This window comes from Besnoitia besnoiti, chromosome IX (genome assembly GCF_002563875.1).
Source record: "Besnoitia besnoiti strain Bb-Ger1 chromosome IX, whole genome shotgun sequence".
NCBI classification, from domain to species: domain Eukaryota; phylum Apicomplexa; class Conoidasida; order Eucoccidiorida; family Sarcocystidae; genus Besnoitia; species Besnoitia besnoiti.
This window is the reverse complement of record NC_042364.1, coordinates 734,484-759,837: the sequence shown is the minus strand read 5'-3', so window position 1 is coordinate 759,837 and position 25,354 is coordinate 734,484. Positions and strand designations below refer to the sequence as shown.

Genomic DNA, 25,354 nt, shown 5'->3' with positions numbered 1-25,354 from the left:
GCGAGTTTTCGACTCGAGTCGCAGGCGCAGAAGGCTTCGGCATTTTCAGCCCCACTGACGGTCTCCTTTGCTTGTTCTGCAGAAATTATTAACAACGGAAGAGGTTCTTCTTCGCGCCGATGCAGAGAATGCGTGCAACGGCGGTAGCACGAATGGTGTTGGAAGCTGCGGCTGTCCTGAAGCTTCCTATAATCCGTTTGAATAATTTGAAGGGCTGGCACCGTTGTATGCTGGTTGGTGTAAAACGTGACCGCCTACAGTATCTTGTTAGCCCAGCCGGAGATCACACAGGATGGTGTGAAATGCCTTCAGCATTGGGGATCCATTATTTTGGCTACTTATGCCTTCCTTCTAGCTGGCAACTGCGACAGGCATACGTAACATAATGAAGCTGTATCCCATAGTCTGAGGTGAAGCGTTTCGGGCGTGTGCACATTATGTGCCTCCATGGCCATCTTTTTTTCCGCGGGTTGTAAACCCCCGAACGACAAGAACGCATTCCTAGAGAAACCAACGCCAAACGTGGAGTAGCGATGTTGGAGCTGCACATTAAGAGCGTTGTGCACAAGCTTGCGTGTGTCATAAAACTGAACAGAAATGACCCTGATTTTCTGCGGAGGTCTGCTGCTCTTTCTCTACGCAGCAGAAGCCCTTGCAGCGCTGAATATATAACGCGTTCACGGCCCTGCTACGGGTGACAACGGTGGTGAAATCTCTCGGATTACGGACAGCGATGCCCCGCCGTGGATCAACTGTATAGTGCGGATTACTCCAACACACCTACCAGCCATCGTCGTACATGTACCAGAGAGAATCGTACACGCCCAACCGGTCGCGGTCTGCATACAACCTGGACTACGTGTATCGCGTGCGGCTCGGCGGTACGCAAGATGGCGCTTGCTTGCTCATTCAGTCGGCAAGTAACACTACGGTGACTGTCAGTGACCGCGCACGTTGTATGTATCCCCGCATTCGCTGCGAGGTGTGCTTAGCATGTTGGAGTTGGAAATACGCAGAATCAGGCCCTTCGATTATGGACGATATGCGCATGCTCCATCCCATTTTTTCGTCCACAAACACAAATACACGAACCATAACACTGTGTGAGACATCTGCACTAGGCACTCCAGACTAAAGATAGTCTCGCGGCAGCGGGACACAGAAACCCCACGTTCGTTTGCACGCTCGTATGACGCGAGAACTGCAGTTTCCTGTAAGCAGACCCGGGAACGTTAAAACTGCACGAGACTCAAGCTCTCGGTCCTTGTGAGACGTTGAAAAACTACGTGCGGTGAGCACTTCTGCATACCTTGTAAGTCTGGAAGAGTACGATGCGTTTCAGAAACGAGCTTTTCTCGCCGTGCGTCCGCATGAAATATCCGCAGATATTTCGAACCATTGTTTCGTCTGCGCTGTTTTTCCGACTCCAAGGTGAACTCGCTTGGGGGATTCGGGGCAAGAGGATGCGTGCGCCACGACTCTTCTGATGAGAACGGCGGAAGCCGCCCGGACAGCCACCGCGCAAAGTGTGAACTGTTCTCTTGTGCGGTGTTCCACGTTGCTTGTCTAAAAAAACTGATTTTTCAGGAACCCTTGAATTCGTTTACAGCGCCACCTGGGTGGCGAGACCATAATATCGGTGTACTTTTCCTCATGTCCGCTTTTGCGACTTTCTCCGCGGACGCGCGGGAGCCCCCTTGTTGTCGCGAGGCGGTTGCCGTTCCGTGACGAGAGACCCTCGGTACGGCGGTATTTTAGGGCCGTTCTTTTGCCATTGAAGTTTTTTCCTACAAATGTGGCTCTCTTTCCGCTCAGCAACCACCCTGAAGTCGGTGTCCTTCACATCTCTATATCCTTTGCAGTAGGCAAGCTCCCATGCGTCAGCCTGGTAGAGTGCGTAGTTGGTATACGAGTCTTCGTGTCGTCAAGCGTCAACTGGCGCGTAATTGCTCTGCCGATTCACTGTCTTATCACTTCGTCGACTGGTTCGTAGTCTTTTCTTTTTTTTCCTCGCTCTTTATTGTCAGCAACCATTTGTTTTCGTGCGACTCAGTTTCGTGAGATTCTTGGCCTACGTTTCTCCAGACAAGCCCCCGCGCTGTCTTTTGCCGATCGCTAGGCAAGGCCAAAGCGACGACATTCTTTCTCAGCAAGAAACAAAAACTCTCGCATGCACACTATCTTCGGAGGCCGGTTTTGCTCGTTTGTCAAAACAATAACCAGTAGCTCTTTCGTTGCTCGTATGAGTGCACTATTATCCGTTTTTTCGTTCAATTCGCTACCGGCTGGTCGGGCTCGCGGAACACATCTCAAAGCTGGATATTCCGTTTCCTGCTTGTAGACAAACATGCCTTCAATCCGTGACGAAGTGTCCTTTGGTGAGTTAAAAAATAATGGCCTGTCCAAGGCCACCCTGTGCGGTCTTCTTTTTAGTTGCTGCTCCTTTGCATTCATCGTCTGCTGTTTTTGTTGTGCGTTCTCACGGTGACCCCGTTGCAGCGGCCGGGCGGGTGACCATTTTTTTTTTGCAAGATTGGCAGGGTGCCTCCGTGTGATTCTAGGGGGTTTTGAGTCACTAGCCTCTTCTCGTGTTGTGGAAAGGCGGGATGCTGTAAAGTGCGGAGTAATCGCAATTCGAATGTAAGTTTGTGATCATTGCAATTGCGTGATGTCGCCCATGTCTCGGACCCGTTCGGAAGTTGCCATCGACATGCTCGAGAGAGTTTGCGGGCATCGAATCCATCCTTTCTCGAGCCGGCTTTTTGAGCGTGCGCTTTTCTCCCTTTGCCAAGGCGCATCGTGACGGATCTTTTTACCTTAACCTGAAAAACTGCGTCGTCCTGTCACAGTCAACTCTCGCGTGCCCAGCCATTGTGCGACCCGATGTCGTCTTGCGTGGCGCCGGACTCCTCAGCTTGTAACCTCTTCACGTTGCTTTCTGTCACGCATGCGCCTACTTAGAAGCAGGCGGGATCCCCGTGACCTTGAAATCCAACACTCTTGCTGTCTTTGGCCATCCAGCGGGATGGAGGTGTACTGCAGTCATACAGAACTGGGTTGTCTGTATTTCAGAACCGTGTCAGCTTGAATAATCTAGGAGCAGGGCGGTGCTTGTTTCCACAGTGGCGGTCAAGTGCCTGCCGCGCCACATCGGATGGCGCGCGGAGTTGGACGCCGCGTGTCTGGCGAGGATAATCTTCCGGCCGAAGACCACTCATTGCAGTCTCCCTTCTTACCTGCCTTTGACGTTCGTGTTGACTCTAAACTTGTGCGGTGAAGAGTTGAGTGGAGCTCTGCACAGCCTGTTTGTGCGGTTCGCACCGCGTCTTTTCCTTCGTCGTGACCGCATTGCGGCTTCGCTGGATGCTGAACGCGTGCCATCTGAGGTCTGTTGAGAGAACGCGTTCGAATGCTGTGCTGAGTTTTTTTCAGAGAAGCGGACGGCGGAGGCGCATCGCATTCGGGCGAAGTATCCAAACCGGATCCCGGTGATATGCGAGAAAGCTCCCCGCTCGGATCTGCCAGTTATCGACAAGAAGAAGTAAGCTTCGGCGTCCCAGCTTCGTGCTTCACATTGCTTGCGACTCTAAATGGCGCGCCTGCTGGTGGACGCTTCGGCGCTGCGTCGTGGATCTGGCTGTTCTCTTTTCCGTTTTATACCGCCTCTGTGTGGATGCGAGTGTAGCTGGTGAAGTGGAACAGCCAAGATGCACACGTGATATATATTCTTTTACTCACACAGCGTAGTGGTCTTTCGGTCCCTCTGACTTCCCCTATACATCTAGCCGGGGGGGGGGGGGGGGGGGGGGGGGGGGGGGGGTTAGGGGGGGCAGAGCATGTACGTGCGACTTTGAGTTCCTGCTCCTCGTGGCGCTCTCCTTTTTCTGTGTCTGGGCCGTTCGCGGGAAAGGGCGTGGGTCTGTAGGTGTATGAGAGGGTCATAGATTCCTTTTTGTTGCTCAGGTTTCTGGTGCCCATGAACATGTTGGTTGGGGAGTTCAAGTATATCATTCACAAGCACATCAACCAGTGCGCGCAGAACAGTGGCTTGCCGCTGACACACGAGAAGACGATATATTTGTTTGTTGAGAATACCGCTCCCAAGGCCGGCGCGCTGATGCAAGAGGTGTACGAACAACACGTCTCCGATGATGGCTTCCTCTACGTCGAGTATTCTTCAGAAAATACTCTCGGGTGACTGCGGCCTAGGCGTTCGGCACCGCTTCTCTAGAAAGACTACGGCGGGGAGACAGGAAGCTTCCTCCGCCGTCTTTCTCTTCTCTAGTGATTCAGGGAAAACTCATATAGTGAAGAATTGCAGTGGCTTTTCGATGGTGACATCAGGGGGGTACGAGGTGCCAAGCTCTCGTTTTCGGCGCGTTGATACACAGTCTCTTTGTGAAATTAGTATTTGGTTTCATCAACATGGGAAGTCTGAACAAAATTGGCTGTTTGCTGTTACAGGAAACACACACGAGACAGCGTGTATCGCTTTTGCTACGTTATCGCGTTATTGCCGGTGCTGCAACCGCGGAATTGCGGAGCTGTCTTTTAGCCGGTCTCTGCAGTGTAAATTCTGCGCGCTTCCTCCCTCTCGAGAAAACGGTGGACCCAGATAAAATATGTGCAAAAAAGCAGCAGCAGCAAACGCAGTGTTGCTTTTTGACAAGAAGCGAAGGCGTTTCCTCTCCAACAAAGAACAGAGCAGCCGGCGACGGTTCAGACTGTACAGGGGCGGGTGCCTCTCGCAACATTTGAAACCTGCAGACGCTCACAGTCACGTGGGAGATGTTTTACCTTGTCATCCGTAGACTGGCACGCGAACACTCTGCGCAGCAACACAATGTGTCTTCGCGAACCACAAAACCCAAAACGAATTGGGACTAGAGTGCGTTTTCCATTTTTCGAACTGCATGTAGAGGTCTGCATGCGCAGGTTGAGTGTTGGATATACATCTCAGATGGCCGCGATTTTCAGCAATGCGGACCTGAGCCTGCGCCCTTCTAAGAAGCTGAATGCGCGTAGACAGTGTCAAGTCGCGATCTGCCGAGCTGCAAGCTCTGCGGGCAACTTGGGACGAGTCGTGTCAGGCTCTAAAATGCATGCGCCGAGATTGACTAGGGGAGTGCTTCGCTCAGGATCGTGCTGGCGTGTGTTCAGCCTGCAGTCTGAGACGATCCCTCAAGCCTGTCCACTACCGAAGACAGGGCCAGGCGTAGAACACACCCAAAGGAGTCGGGTGTCTTGGGAGTCGACAGTCGTCGAAACGCACACACGATACACGCCATTTAACTGACTTAGATGCCTATGGATCAAATATAATGTTCAGTTGTAACAGAAGAACTGAGTCTGTCGCCTCTTGTACGCGTTCGCGCTCTGCCTGTGCATCTTCCTCCTCAATAAGGAGACTGACCGCAATACCTGCCGCCAAGTCAGTTGCAAGCAGAGCCTCGTCTTTCTCCGGCAAAGCCACGCCACACAAGCCTGAATCTTATCACAAGGCAGGGTATCTCCGCCAAGCTCGAGACGTCTGCTGTTGTTTCAGGTTTCCGAGTCCTCACTGCCAATTTTTCCCCGTTCTCTGCGGAAAAACCGTGAGCATCAGATCCCCTGTTCGCGTCTCCGCTGCTTCTCACCCGCGTGGGCGCGTGCCTCTTGAAGCAGGTGCGGCGCGCAGTGCTTCAACAAAGGAAGCCAAGAAGATCTCCGGAGCAGCAAATCAGGTTCTAGCACTGCCCCTCTCACGAAGGCCGCGGCGAGGCGCATGCGCAGAGAGTCTAGAAGCGCGCGACTTGCGTAGTCTACTGCTTCACAGCTCTTGCTCTCTATACCAGAGGAAACACGTAAGGCAGTCCCCCGGCTGGCCGTACGGAGGTCAAGGAACGAGACGAAAACCACGTGGTAGCCGAGAACAGAAAGAAGATCGTGGCGTCTGAGGAAACAGACACCCACGCAAGAATGCCATCACATCGCGTGACTGGTTCGCTCCGGCTCATGTCCGTTCGCCGCACACACACTCTACAAAAGTGGACTGTTTGCATAGACGGTGCGTAGGATTCGCATGCATATATACGGAGGTGCAGTTGCGTTGATGACCGTCGCCTGTGTGGGAGTGATCAGCCAGGCTTGACTCCGAAACTCGTTTGCTTCGACAGAGGCCTGCGCCTCTCACGACGGAGACGGAGAAAAGGCAAAGACAACTTAATTAGGGGGGACCTACCCCCAGACTTCGCGTGTGAGGAAGCCTGAATCCTTACAGTTGCGTAGATAGCGTAGAGACTTCTGGAGCGTTCACAAACACGTCTCTGAACAACGATGCACACTCAGAGCGACAAGTGGTCATCGTGAGAGACCCGTGCCTCCGACGCAGGAATATGCCAGAAGCAGAGGCCTGCAGTTCTCACTTCGTAAAGTCCTCGAGAGCAGATCTAACGCCCAACGGCTGCGACATCCACATCAGACCTTCCCCGTCGACACCAGATCCTGTCAAGACACGCGACGCTGTTGCGAGGAGAACCTCCGCTGCCCTAGCTAGGGAGACCGTTCTGTCCGGAATGACTGCAAAAGTGCTGGGGGGCGTTGCTTGCAATGTTCCACCCCTCTTGTCTCCCATACAAGTCAAACAGTCCCCCAGACGCAAGTCCCCTTGAGAGCGGCGTATGCGTCAGCGACTCTTGGAGCTTACGACGCGTCGACGCACTCCACCGCCACAGAGGTACCAGCCACAGTCAGGGGCACCAGGATGTTACACGCTGAACCAGAGAAAGCACAGCGAAGCATGTGCGCACCGAGAACCTTTGTCAGCATTTAGTTGCTTCCCAACCCGGCGACTGCGGGCGTCACGACGACCACTCCAAGTTCTCAACTGACGTGCAAGCCTGTCTCGAACAGACGTGTCCGTGTTCAAGTCGTGTGGTGGCTTCGTGACACGCTCCAGGATATCAAGCTATACGACCCACGGGAGGTATGCCATGCCGACCTTGCTGCGCGTGTTGAGCGGCCTCTCACCTGAAGCAACGCGGGGGACGAGCCTGCTGGAAGATGCACTCAATGCCTTGACAACCAACTGCAGGCGCAGACAAATCGCAGGGCCACTTCAGATGGAATGCGAAGCACAGGAAACCATGCCAAAACGAACAAAAAGCCACGTGGGCTCATCCAAATCCCCTGAAGGCGGGTTTGAAAAGCCTCCACAAACAGAAGCAAATGCAGCTGACCAGTTGCATACCTGCTTCACGCCAAGGCGCGGAGAGCCGTCAGCTTCTCTGTCCATTTCTTCCAGAAGACGCAGGAGCTGCGCGTCACCGCTCGCGTTCGCCCGCCCTCTACTCTGAACCCCTGCAGCGAGGAGCCTCGAGCCCCCCGTCACGGACCCGCTCCGCAAGCTTGAAGCACCTTCATCGCCGTCCCCTGCGCGAGCGTCTGCTCGCGGTTTCGCCGCATCCGCCGCAGACGGCGAAGCCGCGCCTGGTGTCGGCGTGCTCGCCTCGGCAGGCCAGGCTTCCGCATCGCCTCCCGACGCCCGCCCGTTTGCTTGCCGACCTTCCTCCGCAGCGCGCAAGAATCGACGCAGGTGCTGTCTGAAGGCAAAGGTTCGCGGTAAACTCAGAGGGCGAACGGCCTCGAGGAGTCTTCGACACGCGGGCGAGAGGAGGGTGTGGACGCGCACGCGCGAGGCGTCTGTCTCGGCGTTATCCTCCGCAGAGGGCGGCGTGACGCAGGAAAGCGAGGACGCGAACGAGGAAGCCAGAGCGTGACGAAGCAACACGTCGACCTGCTGCAGCTGTTGGAGACCTGCAAGGCGGAGGCGGGAGATCAGCAAAGCCGAGACACACACATGAGGAGTATAACACAACAAATCACGGCGCGAACGGACCCAGCCTGTCCGGCGCATTCAGACAAGCCTGGGAGAGAGACGACACGCAGAGGCCGCTGCGAGCGGCTACGACGACGCGTCTGCCACGCACAGCAGGCCCCTGAGACAAGTGGACATGTGCGCAACGGCCGCCGCCTTGTGAGTGAGGGCACGCTTACCGGCGGGCGCCAGCGCCGCACAGACACTGAGTCTGCTCCAGCCGAGACTCCTGTCAAGCAGCCGCACGGCTTCGGCTGTGCATGCGGCCTTCAGACTCTTCTCCTCAGCGAGATGACCGCGAGCGCCTGTGGACAGTCTCTCGCGCTCTTCCATAATCAAGGTTTGCTTCCTGCGCGACACAAAGCCCGACGATGACTCATCACAGACCGCGCCAGCAGACGCCGAAGGAGAAGAATAGACTGGCTCAGAGGCCAGAGAGGAGGACGACGGCGGAGACGCAGACGGGCAAGCGGAGGAGGACGGCGGATTCGTAGAGAGCGCCGAAGATGCCGCATGTGGTAGAGCACTTGACGAAGCGAGGAGCCGATCGCAGGGGACGCGACAGAGAAGCAGGGAAAGCAGGAGACTCAGATGGACGGGCACGGGTGCAGCCTCATGGCGCAGAGCCGCAAGCGCTGTACGCACCACACACGCAGGCGCCACAGACCCATGGTTACAGTTTTTTGGTGCATGGAACAGTGGAGCGACCAATGGAAGATGCAGAGTACCCGCCAGGGGCGCGCTCCATGATGGACGCCATCCGCACCTCCGACAGCATGAAATACTCTGTCCCCGTAAACACTCTTGCATGCGGCTCTATTCCGCTAGCTAGGGTCAACAGAGAATGCCAGTGAACCACGAACAGCTTCTGCGAGGCGGCGCTCGAGGCAACGTCTGAGTTGGCGCGTCCTCCCTTCCTCCCTCGGCTCCACCTCGTCGCTCGCGTGGCGTCGATGGCCGCACCTGGGAACAGCGTCGGCAGCCGACCCTTCAACGCGTTTTGTACATGCGCGGCTCGGGCTGCCTGCGGCCTTCGCTCCTCCCCGACTCCTGCGCTTTTCTTCGCGTCGCCTTGTGTCGCGCGTGCCCAGTGTAGCCCGCCCCCGATGCGCGCAATCAGGCGCAGATCGCGATTCAACACCTTGAGAATGCGCTGCAGCCTCTGCATCGAATCGCGTGGAGAGGAGACAGAGGCACTCTCGCGGGCAGCGTGCTCATCTTGAGCACGGAGGCGCCAGGAGGCTGCGGAAGATCCAGCGTCCTTTGCAGCCAGTGGGTACTCCGCGTGAAGCTGCAGCGAGAGCATAAGATACGCGCATGCAGCCCGCTCCGCGAGCCAGAGGCGCGCGCATCCGGCGGCGGGTCGCTGGAGCCCTGAGGTCCTGTCTCCCGAGACGACGGCGTCCCTTTCCTCGCCCACCGGCACCTCACAACTGGCGACGGCCGCAGGGGAGCCTCCAGCGGACGAAGACGACAGATCGCCAGGCTCGCCGGCAGACGAGATGGACTGCCTCGCGGCACACAGCTCGGGGTCGCAAGGACCGGAAGACGACGCCTGGGGCGGAGGCGCACCCGCAGACTGTCGCGGGTTCAGAACTATGCGGAGAAATCGGGACGTGAACGCTCCGTCCACGCAGCGAGAAAGGGCTTGGAGGAGACGCGCATCGAGAATGTACCGCCTGTAAACCACGAGAAAGTGCGCCACGACCGCGGCGGAGGGTAAGAGGCGGGCGGCAGCGGCCGCTGAGGCCAACGAGGAAGGCGCTGGGGGAGGAGAGACAGCAGGGGTCGCGGGGGGAGACGCAGAGCAGCAGCTGCGCTCTGGAGCAGACTCACAAGACAGCAACGCACAGGTCCCGCGCGACTCAGGCGAGCGACGAGAGTCGCACGAGGCGAGACACGCGAAAAGATACGCCTCCACTTTGCGGCACGTGGCTTCAGGCCAAAGCTGACTCTCAGGCGCCCCTGCGCATGCAGCGGCTAGGCACGGAAGGACCGAGGAAGGAGGCAGACGCAGAAAGGCGCTCTCTGGAGTGCGGAGGAGGTCGACTGCGGATGCCGGCGACGGCGCCTGCGTGTCGGATGACGCGGGAGGTGGAAGCCAGAAACCCTCAGCGCAGGGAGGAGGCAGAGAGCAGGAAGAGAACGTCGCAAAAAAGGAACCCAGAAGGGGGGCGGGAGGGAAAGGAGAGGGCGAGGCAGATACAGCTGCGAGGCCGTAAGGTGCGGACGAGGAACTCAGCTCGCGTGGAGTTTGCTTCGCACGAAAGAATCGTCTCTTCGCGCCTCGCACAGGTGAAAGGACCCCCCTGAGGTCCAGCGGACGAAGGAGAAGAAGACACGTCAAGCTTGAGGGGAGTTGCCGCAGCCCTCCGCCCGCGCGAGACAACTGCCCTGATGCGAAACGAGACTGCGGTGAGGCTCTACATCCTGGCTGAAGCTGCGACGACGCACAAGAACGGAGTGAGAGTGAGCGACACCGCGAAGAAGGCGCCGAGTCCCCAACTCCGGAAAAGCACTCAAACGGTGTGGAAGTAGGAGAAAGGGAGGAGGCTGCGGGGGAGAAGGGAACGGAGTGGGTCGACAGATGCGTCGCAGTGCAGGGGTTCAGAAGAGAGCTCGAGAAGCATCGAGGCAAAGCAGGCAGCGAATAGAACATGGCGGCGGCAGAAGACGTCCCATAGATACAGTCTTCTACGCAGAAGCCTCCTTAAATGCTGCGAGGAGGGTCACCCGCTGGCGGCAAAACGCAAAAGTTCGCGAGTTAAGAACTTCCTCAGCGAGCCTCAATCATCCCCGGACTAGAGGAGCGACTCCTCCTTGTGGGGCCGCAGCGGCGCTACAAAGAAGCTGCACGAGGTCGAGCGGCGAGCAGAATGAACTCCCAGATAATGATAGACCTTTTGGGATGGGAGGTCGGCTGCTCGGCACTCGTTGAGAGCAGCTAACTCCAGGTGTTTCTAGCGGAGAAGGTACTAGAGTCCCTTGAAGGCGGGACAGACACAGGCCTCTGGCCTCTCCTCATCAAGCACGTGGGGATGTCGGAATACGGTAGATATCTTCCATCTAGCTGTCGATCGCTTGTCGTATTTCGCGATCCTTCAAGCCGACGTGAGTGCCAGGGCTGCATGCGTAGGAGACGAGACAGATGGAAGCTGAAACCTAGTCACCACTCACGGCAAGGCGTTTTGAAAGAAGTGTTTCGAGCAAACACTTCTTTTGACAGAATGTACATGTAGGAAAAGGCACAGAGTCAAAGAGGAGAGCAAAGTACAGAGCTAATTTTCGAGAATGCGTCTTTGCTTCAGGGCGACTTTTCTGTACGACAGAATCCTGAGGCGCAGATGCATGCGTCGTCGCTGTGACTTGAAGAAGCTCAATCGAGGTGGGGTTACCGCTAGCATCGTATGCACTCGTTTTTCAGCAGTGGATTTCTCTTTGTGGATTTGTTTTGTTTCTCTAGCCTCTGTGAAACGGTTTCTATGGCGTCCAGTTCTCGCAGGCCCTCCACGGCTCCTGGCTTTCCCGCTCAGCAGCGGCCTCATTTTCTTGAGTTCCGCGTAGCTTCCCTTTTGGGTATCTGACTTTTCGCCTCCGTTTCTGTTGCATGAGAATAGCAAACCGGACTTCTTTGTCCTCTGCTGTTTATTCTCTGAGTCTCCAGTTCGAAGCGCCGGTCATCCGTCAGCTGCATCTGTGTCTAGCAACGCCACCGTAGTCACGCTTGGAGGGCGTATTTTCTCTCTCCTCGTTTTCTTCTCCAGTCTGTCTAATATCTCGATTCCTGAGCCTTTCCTCAGCTTTTCTCCCCTTTTTCTAGGCCGATCTTTTGCAAAATGAACGTCGGCGGCAGCGGCATGGGTCGCCCTCAGGGCGCCGGACTCGACGACGCGGGCAGCCAAGTCGAGCCAGTCACTTACATCTGTGGAGGTGCGGAGGAGAGAAAACAGAGAAAAAGAAAACGATGAAGGCGTTGAGCTTGAAAGCAGAGAGGATACTCGGCTGGTCTGTGTGAGGAGGAGACACTCCCAGCGCAGCTCGACTGCTCCTTCACGCTTTATCTCTTGGTTCGACCGCCTCGCGACTTTTCCACGCGAACGAAAGACTTAAAGGAAAATAGGAGGGAATGAGATATATACGAAGAACTCAAGCAAAACGCACGATTGGGTGGACGGCGAAACAGACAGCAGGGGCAATGGCGATGGATCAGAGAGGGAACACACGTGTAGTGGCTCTACACCTCGAGAAAACAGCTCGCGAACGGCCGAACCTGAATGCGGGTGTGCAGCAACAGGCTGCAAATCATCAGAGGCGGACACATCTCTTTCTCGGCTGTTTGTTTTTTTCGCACAGAATGCGGATGTGACGTCATGCTCCAGCCCAATGCGGCCGTGCGTTGCAGAAGCTGCGGCTCCCGCATTCTCTACAAGAAGCGCTCTCGCAAGAGTAAGTGCCCGCGTTGGTGTTGCAATGCAAGGCGTCGCCAGCTGCTGCGTTCCTGCTTCCATTCGAGTTATCCACGTAGCGTGCAGCGAGGTTCAACTGATGGGATCGTGTCTCGTAGGTGGGGCAAGGGGGGGAGGGGAGAGGCTCTCTTTGAACCTCGTTCGTGCTTGCTCCTCCAGCTTGCTCCTCCACGTCTCTCCCGCCCGCTGCATTTTACACGCGACCAATTCCGTACTAACGTTGCTGTACAGTCAGGGAGTTGTGCGCGACAGTTAGAGACACGAAAACGCCTGCCTTCCTCTGCCTCCGTGCGAGTCGCCCTGGTATCGTCCCTGTCGTGTTGTGCCGTCCCACTGCGTACTCTCCGATTTCCTTCAAACCCCAAACGTGCTGCACCGGCTTCTCATTTTCTGATTCGGTCTTCCTGGTGCCGTTGTTCCTGCTGTGGTTCCTTGAATACGGGTGTGCGAGATGTGGTCTAGTCCTTTTTCTGTGTTTGCACCGAATCTGACATCGAGGCGAGATGTTGTCTGGGCTTGTCGCTGCTTTGCGTGTGCGCAGTGATGCAGTACGAAGCACGATAGGAGCTGGTTGCTGTGAACTTGCGCTCCGTTTTTCGCCGTTCGTCTCGAGTCGGGCGCGTTCCTCCTGGACCGCTTGTCTGATCTGCGTGATCTCGCTGTTGCGGCCGGCTCAAGGCGCATGCCCACTCGCGTCTTCCACACGAACGCTGAGTTTACGCTGATTTTTGCTTCCGCCTGTGCGAGGCCCTTCGCGTGCGCCCTTGCGGTTTTCAGTCTGAGTCTTGGCTAGATTCTGTCGACGCAGCTCGTAAACTTTCTGCTTGAGGCACTCTTGTCGCCTCACATTTAGGGGCGGCTTATGGGGGGCGAGCCCAGGAAGCCCGACGCAGCCAGGGAGTGACGCCGCAGGAGCTACATATCCAGCTTTTTCTACCGAGGCAGTTAGGCGGGGGACAGACTGAGACGGTGATATGGGAGCGGCAATGCGTGTATGGACGGGGCTTCTTGCTGTTCAGGGCGTCTTTTATAGGAGGACTGTTCGCCTTAAGGAACCGGGAGGGTGCTGCACTCGCCGGTGCTGTGTCGACTGTGTGCACATGCCTTGCCGGTATACATCTTTCTACATAAATGCGATCATGTCTCCGGATGTATATACCTCTGTATCTACACACACTTGTCTCAACACGCGGACAGGAACAAATTATCTGCGAAAGGACTCGAACCGTGTGCTGGTTTGGCCTGGCTGTGAGCCCCCCGTCACTTGTTTCGTGCATGAGGAAAGAAGCAGCAACTTGGCAGCAGAAAGAGTGCAGTGCAAGATACATAGCAACGATGTCTGCAGCACAAACCCTCCTCGTTGTTAGATGCGACACTTCTAGGTCTCCTGCCGGCGCAACTGACGGGCAATACAGAGGCGCGATGGATCCTACACTAGGTAGGCTGGAATGCGTCAAGCTATGACGTAGCGGACACGTTTTGTTCTCTAGTATCCTCTGCCATCGAGGAGACAAATGTGCAACCAGGAAATTCTGTCAAGTCGCGGCCTGACGTTAGGCGCCAGAGCCAACAGCTGACCCCTCGGAACGGGAGCCTGCGAGCCGCAGCACGGACTGCCCTTGTAGTCGACGAAGTGCCTCAAGGCAGAAACCGGTCCAGCACTACTCCTTCGGTGCCATTGGTGTATGCACGAGAGTTGCCAATACAAAACTCACGAACTCTCGCGCACTTGTGGCTGAAGACCTCTGGTGCATGACAACTCGAAATTCGATCCCGCAGCTTCCCTCTGAATACCACAGGACTGCGTTCCCCTGCTTGAAACGGGGGGGTCAGCCCTGTCACCGGCTTCGCCCCTCCACGCAAATGTCACTCCTTTGACCGCCGCGGCGAGCGCTCGTGCCGGCCTCCGGCGGCCGGGCACGCAGCTAGAATTCCCTCGGGGTCGCAAAGTCGTCGGAGCTGAGGCCGGTATCGCCTCCTCTGCCCCATTCCAGCGAACTCGCTAGGGCAGCAGCAGCAGCCGCCAGTCGCCTCTCTGCTGCGACGCTCTCAGGCGGTCGAGGTGAACAATCAGAAAGCCCTCTGTGCCGTGAAGTGCTTTCTCCTGCGGCATTCCCAGAGGCCTGGTCAGCTGGGGGCGGAGATGCTGGTGAATCGAAGGACGAAGGCGAGAAGGAGACTTGCGACTTGCTCAGCCTCCCACTCCGTCGGGAACATTCTCCACCTCTAGCCAGACTTACCTGCCTTGGAAAGGATGCATGAGAAGACGCCTTAGGCGGGCTTCCCCAGGAGTCTTTTCGGTGTCGCCCTTCTGTAGAACACTCTAACCTGCCGGAATCGAGGTGCCCCGCGCCGGAGGCCGGCCCTCTTGAGTCGCGGCAGTCGCTAGTTGGGCTCGACCATCCGGATTCCAAGGAATACGAAACAGACGGGCCTGCGGATCTCCAACTCCCAGATATCGTACGGCTCATCGACTCGGAACCTCCACCGGTCAACGATCCCTGTCGCTGACAGGGGGCATTCCAGCCAGGCTGGAACGAAGACGAAGTCGGGCGCAGCGGGCGCGGTGTGTAAAACTCTCTGCTGCTGACAAAACTTGGCGCAATAAGAGCGCCTCGGGCTGTCACCATGCCTGCGTCATCGTCCTCGGATAATGATCGACCTGACGAGAGAGGCCTGAACTCGTCGCGCCTCTCAGCCTCATCTTCGCTGCGGCCTGTCTCATGCATCCATTCGCTTGAAGGCCGCGTCGCGTTTGCCGTCGGAGACAGACAATTCGACAAACACGGCCTGTATTCCGGCTCTTCATTTTCAGCACCGCCAGCAGATGCTTCACGGTTCGGCGACTGTCGCGTACGCTGGCCTTCACCTCGCAGCAAAGCAGCTGATGATCCACCTGCTTGCATTCCTTGTGCTGTCGGGTCGACCCTACTCGCGCTCGCCGGCTCCACTGCATGCCACGTATCCTCAGGATCCTCATCTCCGACCCCACCAGTACTCGACACCCAGCCGCGCTTCCGGTGCTCCCGCAAAACGTCGTCCTTACTGCTGCTAGAGGCCGTCTGTTGCGGCGTCCCGGCCGCATCTCTCTGCGTTTCAAGAGGGCTATGAGGCTCACACGTGCATGCCCATCGAGCTTCACTGTGCATCGAATCCCCCGAAAAGGACCCGTTGCGCGAGACGCAGGCGGCGGATGCCAACGCGGCGCCTCCGCCGCCCGCGTCCACCGCTTGCTCCTGCAGACCGCTGGCCTCTCTCAGTTCTGCGTCAAGGCGGTGCCTCGACCTGAGTCGAGACAGGCCCCCAGAGGAGAGAGCATTATCGGGAAACAGAATATCCGACGCAGCCACTGCCTTTGCAGCCTCTGTCGCCGCAGTGAGTGTGTCTTGCGGCGACGGCGATACGGGCGGCGAAGTGCTGCCCTCGAACGCCGGCGCTCCGTCAGCTGCTAGGCTCGGGTGGCGAGAGGGGAAGAAGAGGAATTCGTCTTCATCGCTGTCACTCCCTGAACTACTCTCTTGATTAGCTGCCCCAGGGCATGCCGCACGGTTCCGAAATCTCTCTTGCTGCTGGGCGCGCCTCCTCTCGAGCTTCACCAGAGCCGTGATTCGGATGGGCTGCTGCTCTTGCGCGCCAGGGGCGACGCCGGGGGGAAGAGACACAGCCCAGTCGTCTTCCCTAGGCGGCGACAGGGACCTCGATGAGAACAGGGACGCCATCCGCAGCAATTCCGAAGGGGGAGGAGTTTGGCTGCTTCCTTCTGCTCTCGCCGCGGAGGAAGGCGCGCCGCCGCGGGAAGAAACGCTCCGTCCTGCGCTCTCCTCTTCCGCCTGAGTTGGGCCTTGCCTGCGCGAGTCAGCTAACACAGCTCTGCTGAAAGACACAGATTTCTTCAGCTCCCTTTCTGGCGTCCTGACCCCAGCGTGATCGCCCGCCGCCTTCCCCCCTTCTTTGGCGGCGCCCGATCTCTCCGCCTGGACTGCGGCCGAGTGACTCGAGCTACATCCATGGCTTCCTCCATTTTTGCCGCCGTCTGTGGATTCCCCTCGGTCAGGCCACAACACGCTCGGAGGCGATCTGCGGCTGGCGACGGTACCTGGCTCATCTTTTCCCCGCTGAGGCGGAGACTGCCGCGGGCGCCTCAAGCGCAAAACCACACCCCCCTCGGGTTCCAGGGGACAAACCACGGAGGCGCGGCAAGAGGGACAGGCGCGTGCCGCCGCCTCTTCGGAGGAGGGCGTACGGAGGAGGAGTTCGTCAAGTCTGTAGACGTCGCCGATGTAGCGAAGCGATCGCCTGTTTTGGAAGGGGTAGAAGGCCGCCTCTACCGCACTCTGGGCCTTCGGAGACAGCGCCCGAAAGATTTCCTCCTCGGGGTTGTACGAGTGGAGCACTGAGAAGGGCAGCACCAAAAGTCAAGCACCCAGAGGCCATGGCAAGCACCCTCGACAGAGCCAAACTCTGGGAAAAGCGACACAATCTCCGTCGCCGATACCGCATACGAAAAAAGCGAGGCAATGTTTCCTTTCTTGAGTCGGTCTCCGTTACTCGCCTCAGTCCCGTCTTCGGCATTAGTTAGCGATCTCCGCCCCCTCACAAAGAAAGCATTAAAGCCGAAAGCGTCACACTTCTGTCGAGAGACGCCTACGGGTGAGGCAGGCCGGAGTGAGGCGAGAAGGCACTCAGAAGTCGCACTGGATGCCAAGTGTGTCTCGCTGCCGGAAGCCCAGAGAGGGCTAGGAGACAGCCAACAGTCACGCGCTCTTACCTCTCTCCTGCTCTTCCTTGCTGATGAGCTTCAAACCCAGCGCTCGCTCCACCTGCGCAGACGGGCACACATGCTCAGAGATACTGTCCCGGTCTCGAAGGACTTGGAGGCACGACAAAGGGCAGTGCACATCTGCTATAGACGCTCATGGCAGCGCGGAGTAGATGCTCGATGCGTACGTATTCTTGCCCAGAGGTTACCTCCCCCGAAACACGTAAATGTAAAACTCAAAATCCTAGTCGAATTGGTGTCTCAGTTATCAGTAACCGCGGTCAGATTTTTACTTGTCGTGTGTTCTCCCCTTGTCAACATTTCTCTTGGGTCGCGACTTCCAGCTGCATCGGTGCGTGCTGGCGTGAAGTACCTCAGAGTGTCGGTCCTTGCGCACGAAAGGGCGTCAGTTCTTCGCCGCGCGCCCGCACTCACAATTTTCTTTCGCGAAGCTGCTAGGGCGTGCCAAAGCTATCTCGTGGCGTGAGGGAAGGCTTCTGCTGGCGGGTCGAGTCCCAAAATTTTCAGAGAGAAGAGCTTACCGCTCGGCTGCGGCCACAACAGCAGCAAATGGCTGCAATTTCCCTCCAGGTGATCGAAGGCCGTCGCCACTGAACCATCGCGGACACCCTCTGTGGCTCCTTGTTCGCGGAAAGAAATATGCTCACAGAGGCTCGCACGTTGCTCTCCAGCAGAAACTCATCCTCTCTCGCGGTGGCAGTGGAGCGAGTGAAGACTTGAGAAATATGTTGATACCGGCGATAAAGAGAGACAATGAGGCCGAAAACAGAGAAGGAATGACGCGGAATGATGTCAAGGAGGAAACGAAATGCGGTGAACGGAGGGACGAGAAGCCAAGAGGGGCAAGTCAAGAATGAGGAAAGAAAGCACGTAAGGAAGCCGGCCGAGAAAACTAACCTCGGGAACATATACAGCAGAGAGACGACAATTCCACTTTTTCTCAAGAAACGCAAGAGAGGATTCGAGGGGGGATCGAAGAGATACCTCCGCTGCACCGTCGACCAGCGACTCTGTGAGCCAGAACCTGTCGGTCCAGAGTGGCTCTGAGCAAGATAAGATAAACTAGACGAAAACGAGAAGAGACGCGCATGAAAAAGTGGAGACACTGTAGAATTGCCCGTCCATCCTTATGTGAAGACGAGGAAAGAAGACGAGGCGCGCGGGGGCCGAGCTGAATTCGTCTCGTGAGTAGCGAGGATCAGGCGCAAAAACGGTGACGGCTGCGACAGGCCACACCACACATCGAGCTGTTTTCTCTCCTTCAGAAGTCAGACGGGAGTTTCTTCAGTGGATGCTGCAGTCGCTTTGAAAGAAGTACAGATACGGCGAACCGCAGAGATGCGCTGCCAACAGAAGCCGTGACTCCTGTGCTAGCGTAGATTTTCGCGCGTGACAGTGGCAGGGACAAACAGGCTACCAGCATAACTCGCCAGCTCCCACGAATCGCGACGGAAAAAAGGGGAAAAGAAAGCATGAAAGGTATAGTGACTCAGCGAGGAGGAAAGTTGCTCCAAGAGCTCCAAATGGACAAAGCCTCCCCGATTCACACTTCACATTACAGGGTCTCCGAGCATGTGGTTAGCGACGGCTCAATCCCGTGCCTGGCACGGAGGGGAGACCCCGGCCATCTTACGCCCCTGCGGCGACGCGAAACGCCACAAAAGCTACGTGACTAAAAAGCGAGGCAACAGTCGACTAAGTGAAACACCGGATTCCTGGCTCCCGAAGACATCATGTGCAGGGAGAGCGGACTCCTCACATGTTGATTGTCACTAGAAGACAAGGGAGCGAAACCAAATGCTAACACATTCGAGTGGTGCCCTCTGGCGCACCGCATGCGGGAGATACGGAGATTTGCTTCTTCTTTTGTGTTCAGAAGAGATCGGAGCCTAACGAATCACTCGCGTATGCATTGTACTGAACTGGAAACCTTCAACCTTAAGGATCCAGCGGTGTGGCGACGCTATATCTTGGCAGCCCATTCCGGGACATCGCAGCACACGACGTGGTACGCACTGCACCTGTTCGCGGCTTCGAGTCTTTCAGCCCCGTACTTTTTCCAAAAGAAGTGAGAAGCGCCTCACAGAAGGCGTATTTCATAAGACGCCATGGCTTGTTGCCAGCAGCTCACACACAAAACGTGCGACTTCGCATCCTAACAGCAACAGACGGGCATCGCTGCTGCTTGGAATCTTAAATTCCCGGCTGAAAAAGGATTCTCGCGACACATCAACTTCAGCGTCAACTGGTTCCTCCGATCCAGCAAATACAGCTCCGCACATGTGTTGACTTTGCATTAGGCTGTATGCTCGACGAACGCGGGGAGTTGGTTCTGCGGTGAGCGATTTGCGAGTGTACTACAGCCGATGCGGCCCTGATGTCATACGTGGAAAGAGTAAATCCTGAAGGTTTCTCTACTTACAAACGGGTTCTGTGACGCGTATTCTCCAAGGTGTACCACGCTGTGCTGTCAGCTGCGCGAAGGGAAGGATTCTAGATCTCCGGAGACTTTGTTACCTTGATGTGGGACGGTTCCCGACCACTAGTCTATATTTCAGTGTGAAGCCACTCATAGTTTCGGCTGGTGAATCCCTTTTGCTAAAATTGCAGCCCAGAATAGGAACACCAGAAAAGGCCAATACTTACAGTATTCTTGCACTAATAACGTTTCACGCTCGATAGTTGTCGACGCTTTGATTATCTAGTTGGCAAGGTACCTATCAGTCCGCCAACAAGTGGAATACGGCACGGCCACGAAGCGAGCGGATGTGGGTGTGCTCAGACAGCTGTTCATATTACCTAGTCAGTGTTGGATTGGGTGCACGTTGCGAGCCAACCAGGCCCCATAAAGAATATCCTCTGCCGTGGTGCAGGCTTGTCATGACCATGTCCAGCAGAAGCAGTGACTGCGGCACGCCACAACGTGGCAGGGGAGCTACATGGAAGCTGTGTTCAAAACGACGAGTTTTTCATCATTTTTCTCAATGCATCTCGAAGGTGCGAGGCCACCTGGTGACGGGGGTAGACAAAAGTGACAATAATCGCTTTGGACAGTTCAACGACATTCGCGCCTCTAAAATTATGGACGCAATTTGTGAGTTGCACGTCCTACGATTCTGTTTCGCGAAGCAGGCTACTGGGTTCTACACACAGGAGAAGGACCACTGCAACCACAGCACCATAGCGGCTAACGCGCAATTCAACAAGGCCGGAAACGAGACGCCCCGCCTGCGCTGGTCACAGGTCCTTTTCGAGACACAGCACTTCTGGCGTTATCTGGTGTTGGTCGTCTTCGCGTCGGTCGCTCCTGTTGCGTGCAATGTCCGTTCTGCAGGTCACCTTCGGACGGACACACAGCAGCAATGCCCTTCTTTCGAGCGAAATAATGTGGGACGGAGATCGAACACGAGAGACTTGGCAGGGTACCCCGTTGCGTTGACTTGCGAGAGCAGCCACCCAGCGTGCTGGAGAAGCCCCACTTTCGTGGGTCTCGACACAAATTCCATGGCAGGCGTTTGCATAGCATCTATTCGAAGCGTCATGCGCATCCACTAGCTCACTTGAATCGTTCAACTTCGACGGTCGAATGTGCGGTGGGCTCAGGGTTTTGCGAAGCCCGTTGCTCGTTTCAGGGGACGCTTGGTACATCAGAATCATAACGACTGGCTCTTTTGTAACTACATAGAGGTCTGCCTCAGGCACTCCAATTCCACTTAGGTCGACCTGCACACTTTCGGCCAGGACTCTTGCTGGTCTGCGCATTTCTGCGATCAGCATCTGACGAAGCGTCAGGTCTTCGATTTGGAATATGGAAGTATGGAAGCATAGGCTTTGCTCAGCGTCGCCAAACTTGCGGCAGCCTGGCGAACGACGCTCTGCTCGGGGGAGCGCTTCCACAACATCACTTCAGCGAACATTTGGCCAAGCTCCGGACTGCGATGCCCATTATTTGGTTTCGTCTCACAATAGAACTGGGTACATCAATCAGCCACGTGTCCGCCATCCCACCACAAGGTAAAAACCGCCCCTTTCAGTGGCGCATACACGCAGGCTCACGCAAGCTGTCACAAGGTGGACGTCAATCTTTACTGGGCCGCGTCCGCTCGTGGACTGCACCAAGTTATCGGGCGTTGAGCCATCCAGATGCCCAGGTGGCGGGATGCCTAGGAGGGCGCGAGCCGCCGCACAGCACTCGCCGGTCGTCACTGGGTGCCCAGAGAATGCTAGGCTTCTCACAATGCTAAGCAACGCGTCTTAACATCACATGAAGGTCTGATTCAGGCGCCTTTGTCGCTGTTTGCCTCCGTTCGGTCCTGAAGCAGGGACGCTGACGCCTGCGCAATCACGACATGCTTACGCGCGGGGGGAAATCCTTCGGGGACAAGCGAGGCCGCAGGAAACACAATGTTGCGCTCCGTCATGTGCATTCCCAAGCTGGTAGAACCCAAAAACACAAAGCATCGAGCAATCAGGCAGCCCTGTGGCGCGTACCAGCGGGGTTTGCAAACCGATCACGCGTACTGCGAGTTTGCAAAGCCGTCAGCCCGGAATCCCTGATGTCGTGGAAGGGGTGAACGCAGCATCCGCGTCGTGTCTATTGGAAGGCTTAGGTCTTCCCATCTACGTGGACCATACTGCATACGGTGCTGTCTGAGCCCTTCCGCGTGCGCTGAACTGTTTGCGACGGAGCTTGCCGCTACTTCACAGGCTGACCAGCTATACTTTTTCGCCGTCGCCGAGCGCTGGTTCGTCTACAATATCGCCAGATGCCGTAGCCCACGCAGCATCTGAAGAAGGTTCAGAGGCCCCGGAATCAGCCAACTCTGTCTTTTTGTTTGAAGGCTCTGTGTGTTCATCATACGTTTCTTCTTCTCCACTGGCGTGCTTCGCTGTGCCGCGCTGGCGTGGAGGAGTTGGCAGTTTGAGCGGTACTTTTTCGGAGCCGCCAGTTGCGTCTGCTTCCTCTCCTGATGGGGAATTTGTGGGCAGGGTACAGATATCGGAAGGATCTGACGATCCTTACTCCGAGAGAAGCCGCGACGCATCTCCAAGTTCCCTCCTGGCGTCACTCCCACCTTCGACAGATCCACGGAGCGGCGCTGATCCAGGCTGCGATATGCATTTGTCGTAGTAGAGTTTTAGTTCGATTATCGGGGATACAGAGAAAGACATTTTTTCAGAGGGCAGGAGTCGTGCACCTGTTGGGGACATACCGCCTCACGCAAGAGGCGAGGGAACGCACGAGGGAGTCAATTCGGAAGCTCCCATTGCAGGGTCCGCGGGTCACGTCCCACGAACCCCAGTCAGCTGGCTCGCCGGCTTTCCGTTGCTCGCGAGCGTTGCTCAACATTATAGCAGGTTCATATCTCACAAGGCAGAAGGGTACAAGTACAGATGTATATCAGAGAGCAAGACATGGCAAATGGGGGATGTCCGGGCAGCCTCAACTGCTGCAGATGCTGCGACGGTGTGAGTCGCCCGTATAGCAAGATATGCTGACACTCTTACGAATCTTAGGCATAACTAACTAAGGCTTGGGTCACAGCAAGCTACAGCTGCTAGCCACTCGGCTGGTATCACGATGTTGCCGCTGCCCCGTCTTGTTCACCAAGATGCGCAAGCCAAGTCCGTCGCCCTATATAGTATCTCGCGTAACCGCGGGTTCGTGCCCCCTTTTTCGAGCGTGCCCTCCCCCTCGCTTGAAAACGCGGGTTCTCGAGGGTGAGCGCTCTCAGATTGGAGGCCTATAGTGAATCAATCCAATGTGCGTGGCTCCCGATCTTGCAGATTCCGCAGTGCTGATAAGGTGTATGCTGACGGACCCCAGGACCGTCACTTCGGCTACACGCCATGACAACCCGCCCTCGACACCTGCTCGTTAATGATACTGTGAGGCTCCCGAAGTGGCATGGGATACTCTTTCCCCTGTGGGACTCTTCGTGGAGCGGCTTCGGGATCCGCAGCGCTCCTGAGCGTAGGATCGCAGTCGTTCATCATACAAGGGCTTCGGTTCATGCGCTCAGTGCGGACGACACAAATTTTTTCCGGTGCTAGCAGGAATTGCCTCGACTAAAGTTACTTTTGTCGTGTCATGTGTGTCCTTTCCTGAGCCACCTGGGCTTAAATGGCTACGTGTGTCTCACTATAACTTCACCTGTGTCACGCCCTGACTTCCTGCAATGTAAAGCGACAACTGCAGTTATGGTGATGCCATGTACTAGCCCAAGTCGAGGGCGCTTCCTCATAGTAGCTTGAGAGGCATTCGGCCTCACATGTAATAAGCGAGTCGCATCTTCTGCTTGCAGAGCCGACTCTTAGTCGATGAAGATCACACTCGCGATAGCTGGTGAGATGCGTCGCAGTGGGCACAACAAGCATTTTAAGTTGTATAGGCGACTGAGCAGCGCAAATGCTCTGCTGTATCGTTCACCGCGATGTTGTGGCAGTTTAGTTGGATGAATTCAAGACTAGCAGGGTGAGGGCGTATAACTATGCCTGTCGATGTCGTGAGGCTTCGTGTGGCTTCCTCTATATACCAATACCCAATATGCGAATGGAACACATGCACATTCACCTATCATACTGCGAAAACGAAAGTCAACGTTTCTTTCAGTAAGAGTAAGGCCTATACCAGGTATGTTTGCCACCTAACGGATATACCGTTTCTGTCCTCCTGTCCGGCACGTAGGCCCTGCCCAGCTGGAGGTATGGGCGCGTGGCAGAATGTTTGAAGTGTAATGTGACACGTCTAATGGCTGTGACGGCTCCTCCATACGTATCGACGGGTAGATAATATGGATAAACATGGTCTGAGTTTAGGCTCTACTCGGCGCCGTGAGGACATTGGGTGACCCTGACAGGATCAAACTGAGTGGTGGAATCACTGTGTCGGAGCGCGGAGATGCTGGGCTCTGAGCTGCTATACCCCCCTGTGTAACTCTGCCCACATTCTGGGTCTCTACCAGCAGATTCGCGTGTGTGACTCTCAACTTCTCCACTGAATTCTACTGTCATGTTTTCTGCGGGCAGTGGTCGTTGAGCATGTCACCATGCATGGCAGAGCTTCAGCCGTAGTTATGCGATGGCAACGATGCCTGCTATTCAGTCCGGCAGCGGCCTCAGCTGAAGTCCGTCGCACAGACCTCAAGCTGCACGTCGCTTGCAGTTAAATACCCTCGGCGTTAGGCACATTTTAGTCTTCTCAAGGGCGGTCTGATTTTTACTCTGGCAGGCACATAACCTCGACTACAGGTTATTATTCATGCCGGATCTAGTGGAGGGTAAGAGCAGCATCTTCGGGCTGACCCCCGCTGCTCCTCCATTCATGCATGTTTTGAGCATCCATGCACGAAAAACACTACCGGGTGCCATTGGACACGCCAGCTCTATGCTATACTTCTTTGGCTTCCGGCAAATGCAATCTTCCTTCTTCATGCTTGATGGACAGACACGAATACGGCCGCCGAGCCGTGGCTCCCAGCTCTACTTTGCCATTGTAAACCACTGTTTGATAGAAATGTTTGGGAATTAGTGATTTTCGATGATGCTGTCGGATCATTCATCATTAATCGACGTGTGCAAGAGAAAAGTCCAAAAGTTCCAATGCTTTTGAGTCTCTCGAAACGGATTTTCAGTTTCGTTTTCTTCCTTTCGGAAACTAGTAAAACTCGTGTTGCTCCGTTGGCACTAACAGGTTCTTTCTGTGCAGTTATTTGACTTTCCCACACAAGTACAGCGCTTCGACCTTGCGGAGCTTCGACACACATTTCGTCGCTGCCGGCAAACGCACCATTCTTTCATCATGCTAACAGACTCACGACACGCATGTGTCCCCCTGCTGCTCTTGTTACTTATCCACACAAGGTGCACGTCATACAACCTTCTCTGTTTAGCCGCAAAATTGCTTTGTAGATGTGGGACCAGTTTTTCACGCGTGCTGAAGTCAAGTTGCCTCGAAGCCCCAACACGCGCTCTCGGATTGGAGACTCTACTTAGCGTTGACTAGGAATGCAGCAAACTTTGGCAGGGCAGTTTGAGATCTGCCAGGTAGAGTCCGACTCATCAATATATATATCAGGACCGCATCGCAGTGCCTACATATTCAAACACACAGTCTAAAGGATCAACAGCATGTAAGAGAATTGGACAGATACATCTTCGCTATTGTTCCTCGGGTGGTGCCGGGCGATCCCATAGGGCGAGGTTCCTTTTCTCGTTCGCACTCGATAGACTGAAGCCATTTGCTACTTCAAT

General features: G+C 55.8%; 4 protein-coding genes across 4 annotated transcripts; 2 read left to right on the top strand and 2 right to left on the bottom strand.

Moving 5' to 3' along the window:
• Positions 1 to 2,347: 2,347 nt before the first annotated feature.
• On the top strand, positions 2,348 to 4,198 carry BESB_012830 (putative autophagy-related protein 8 atg8; the record flags this gene model as incomplete). Its single annotated transcript, XM_029360013.1, has 3 exons — positions 2,348 to 2,378; positions 3,433 to 3,541; positions 3,964 to 4,198. The coding sequence occupies 3 exons, from the start codon at positions 2,348 to 2,350 to the stop codon at positions 4,196 to 4,198; spliced, it is 375 nt and encodes a 124-aa protein (XP_029216680.1).
• A 1,107-nt stretch (positions 4,199 to 5,305) lies between these two features.
• BESB_012820 (uncharacterized protein) lies at positions 5,306 to 10,514 on the bottom strand (the record flags this gene model as incomplete). Its single annotated transcript, XM_029360012.1, has 8 exons — positions 5,306 to 5,484; positions 5,637 to 5,932; positions 6,258 to 6,305; positions 6,686 to 6,752; positions 7,009 to 7,066; positions 7,229 to 7,794; positions 8,035 to 8,490; positions 8,819 to 10,514. The coding sequence occupies 8 exons, from the start codon at positions 10,512 to 10,514 to the stop codon at positions 5,306 to 5,308; spliced, it is 3,366 nt and encodes a 1,121-aa protein (XP_029216679.1).
• A 1,177-nt stretch (positions 10,515 to 11,691) lies between these two features.
• On the top strand, positions 11,692 to 12,885 carry BESB_012810 (DNA-directed RNA polymerase II RPABC4; the record flags this gene model as incomplete). The annotated part of the gene is made up of 3 exons (XM_029360011.1): positions 11,692 to 11,785; positions 12,209 to 12,301; positions 12,863 to 12,885. The coding sequence occupies 3 exons, from the start codon at positions 11,692 to 11,694 to the stop codon at positions 12,883 to 12,885; spliced, it is 210 nt and encodes a 69-aa protein (XP_029216678.1).
• Positions 12,886 to 14,246: 1,361 nt separating this feature from the next.
• Positions 14,247 to 17,700, bottom strand: BESB_012800 (uncharacterized protein; the record flags this gene model as incomplete). The annotated part of the gene is made up of 3 exons (XM_029360010.1): positions 14,247 to 16,714; positions 17,090 to 17,141; positions 17,623 to 17,700. 3 exons carry the CDS (start codon positions 17,698 to 17,700, stop codon positions 14,247 to 14,249), a joined length of 2,598 nt encoding a protein of 865 aa, XP_029216677.1.
• Between the last annotated feature and the right edge of the window lie 7,654 nt (positions 17,701 to 25,354).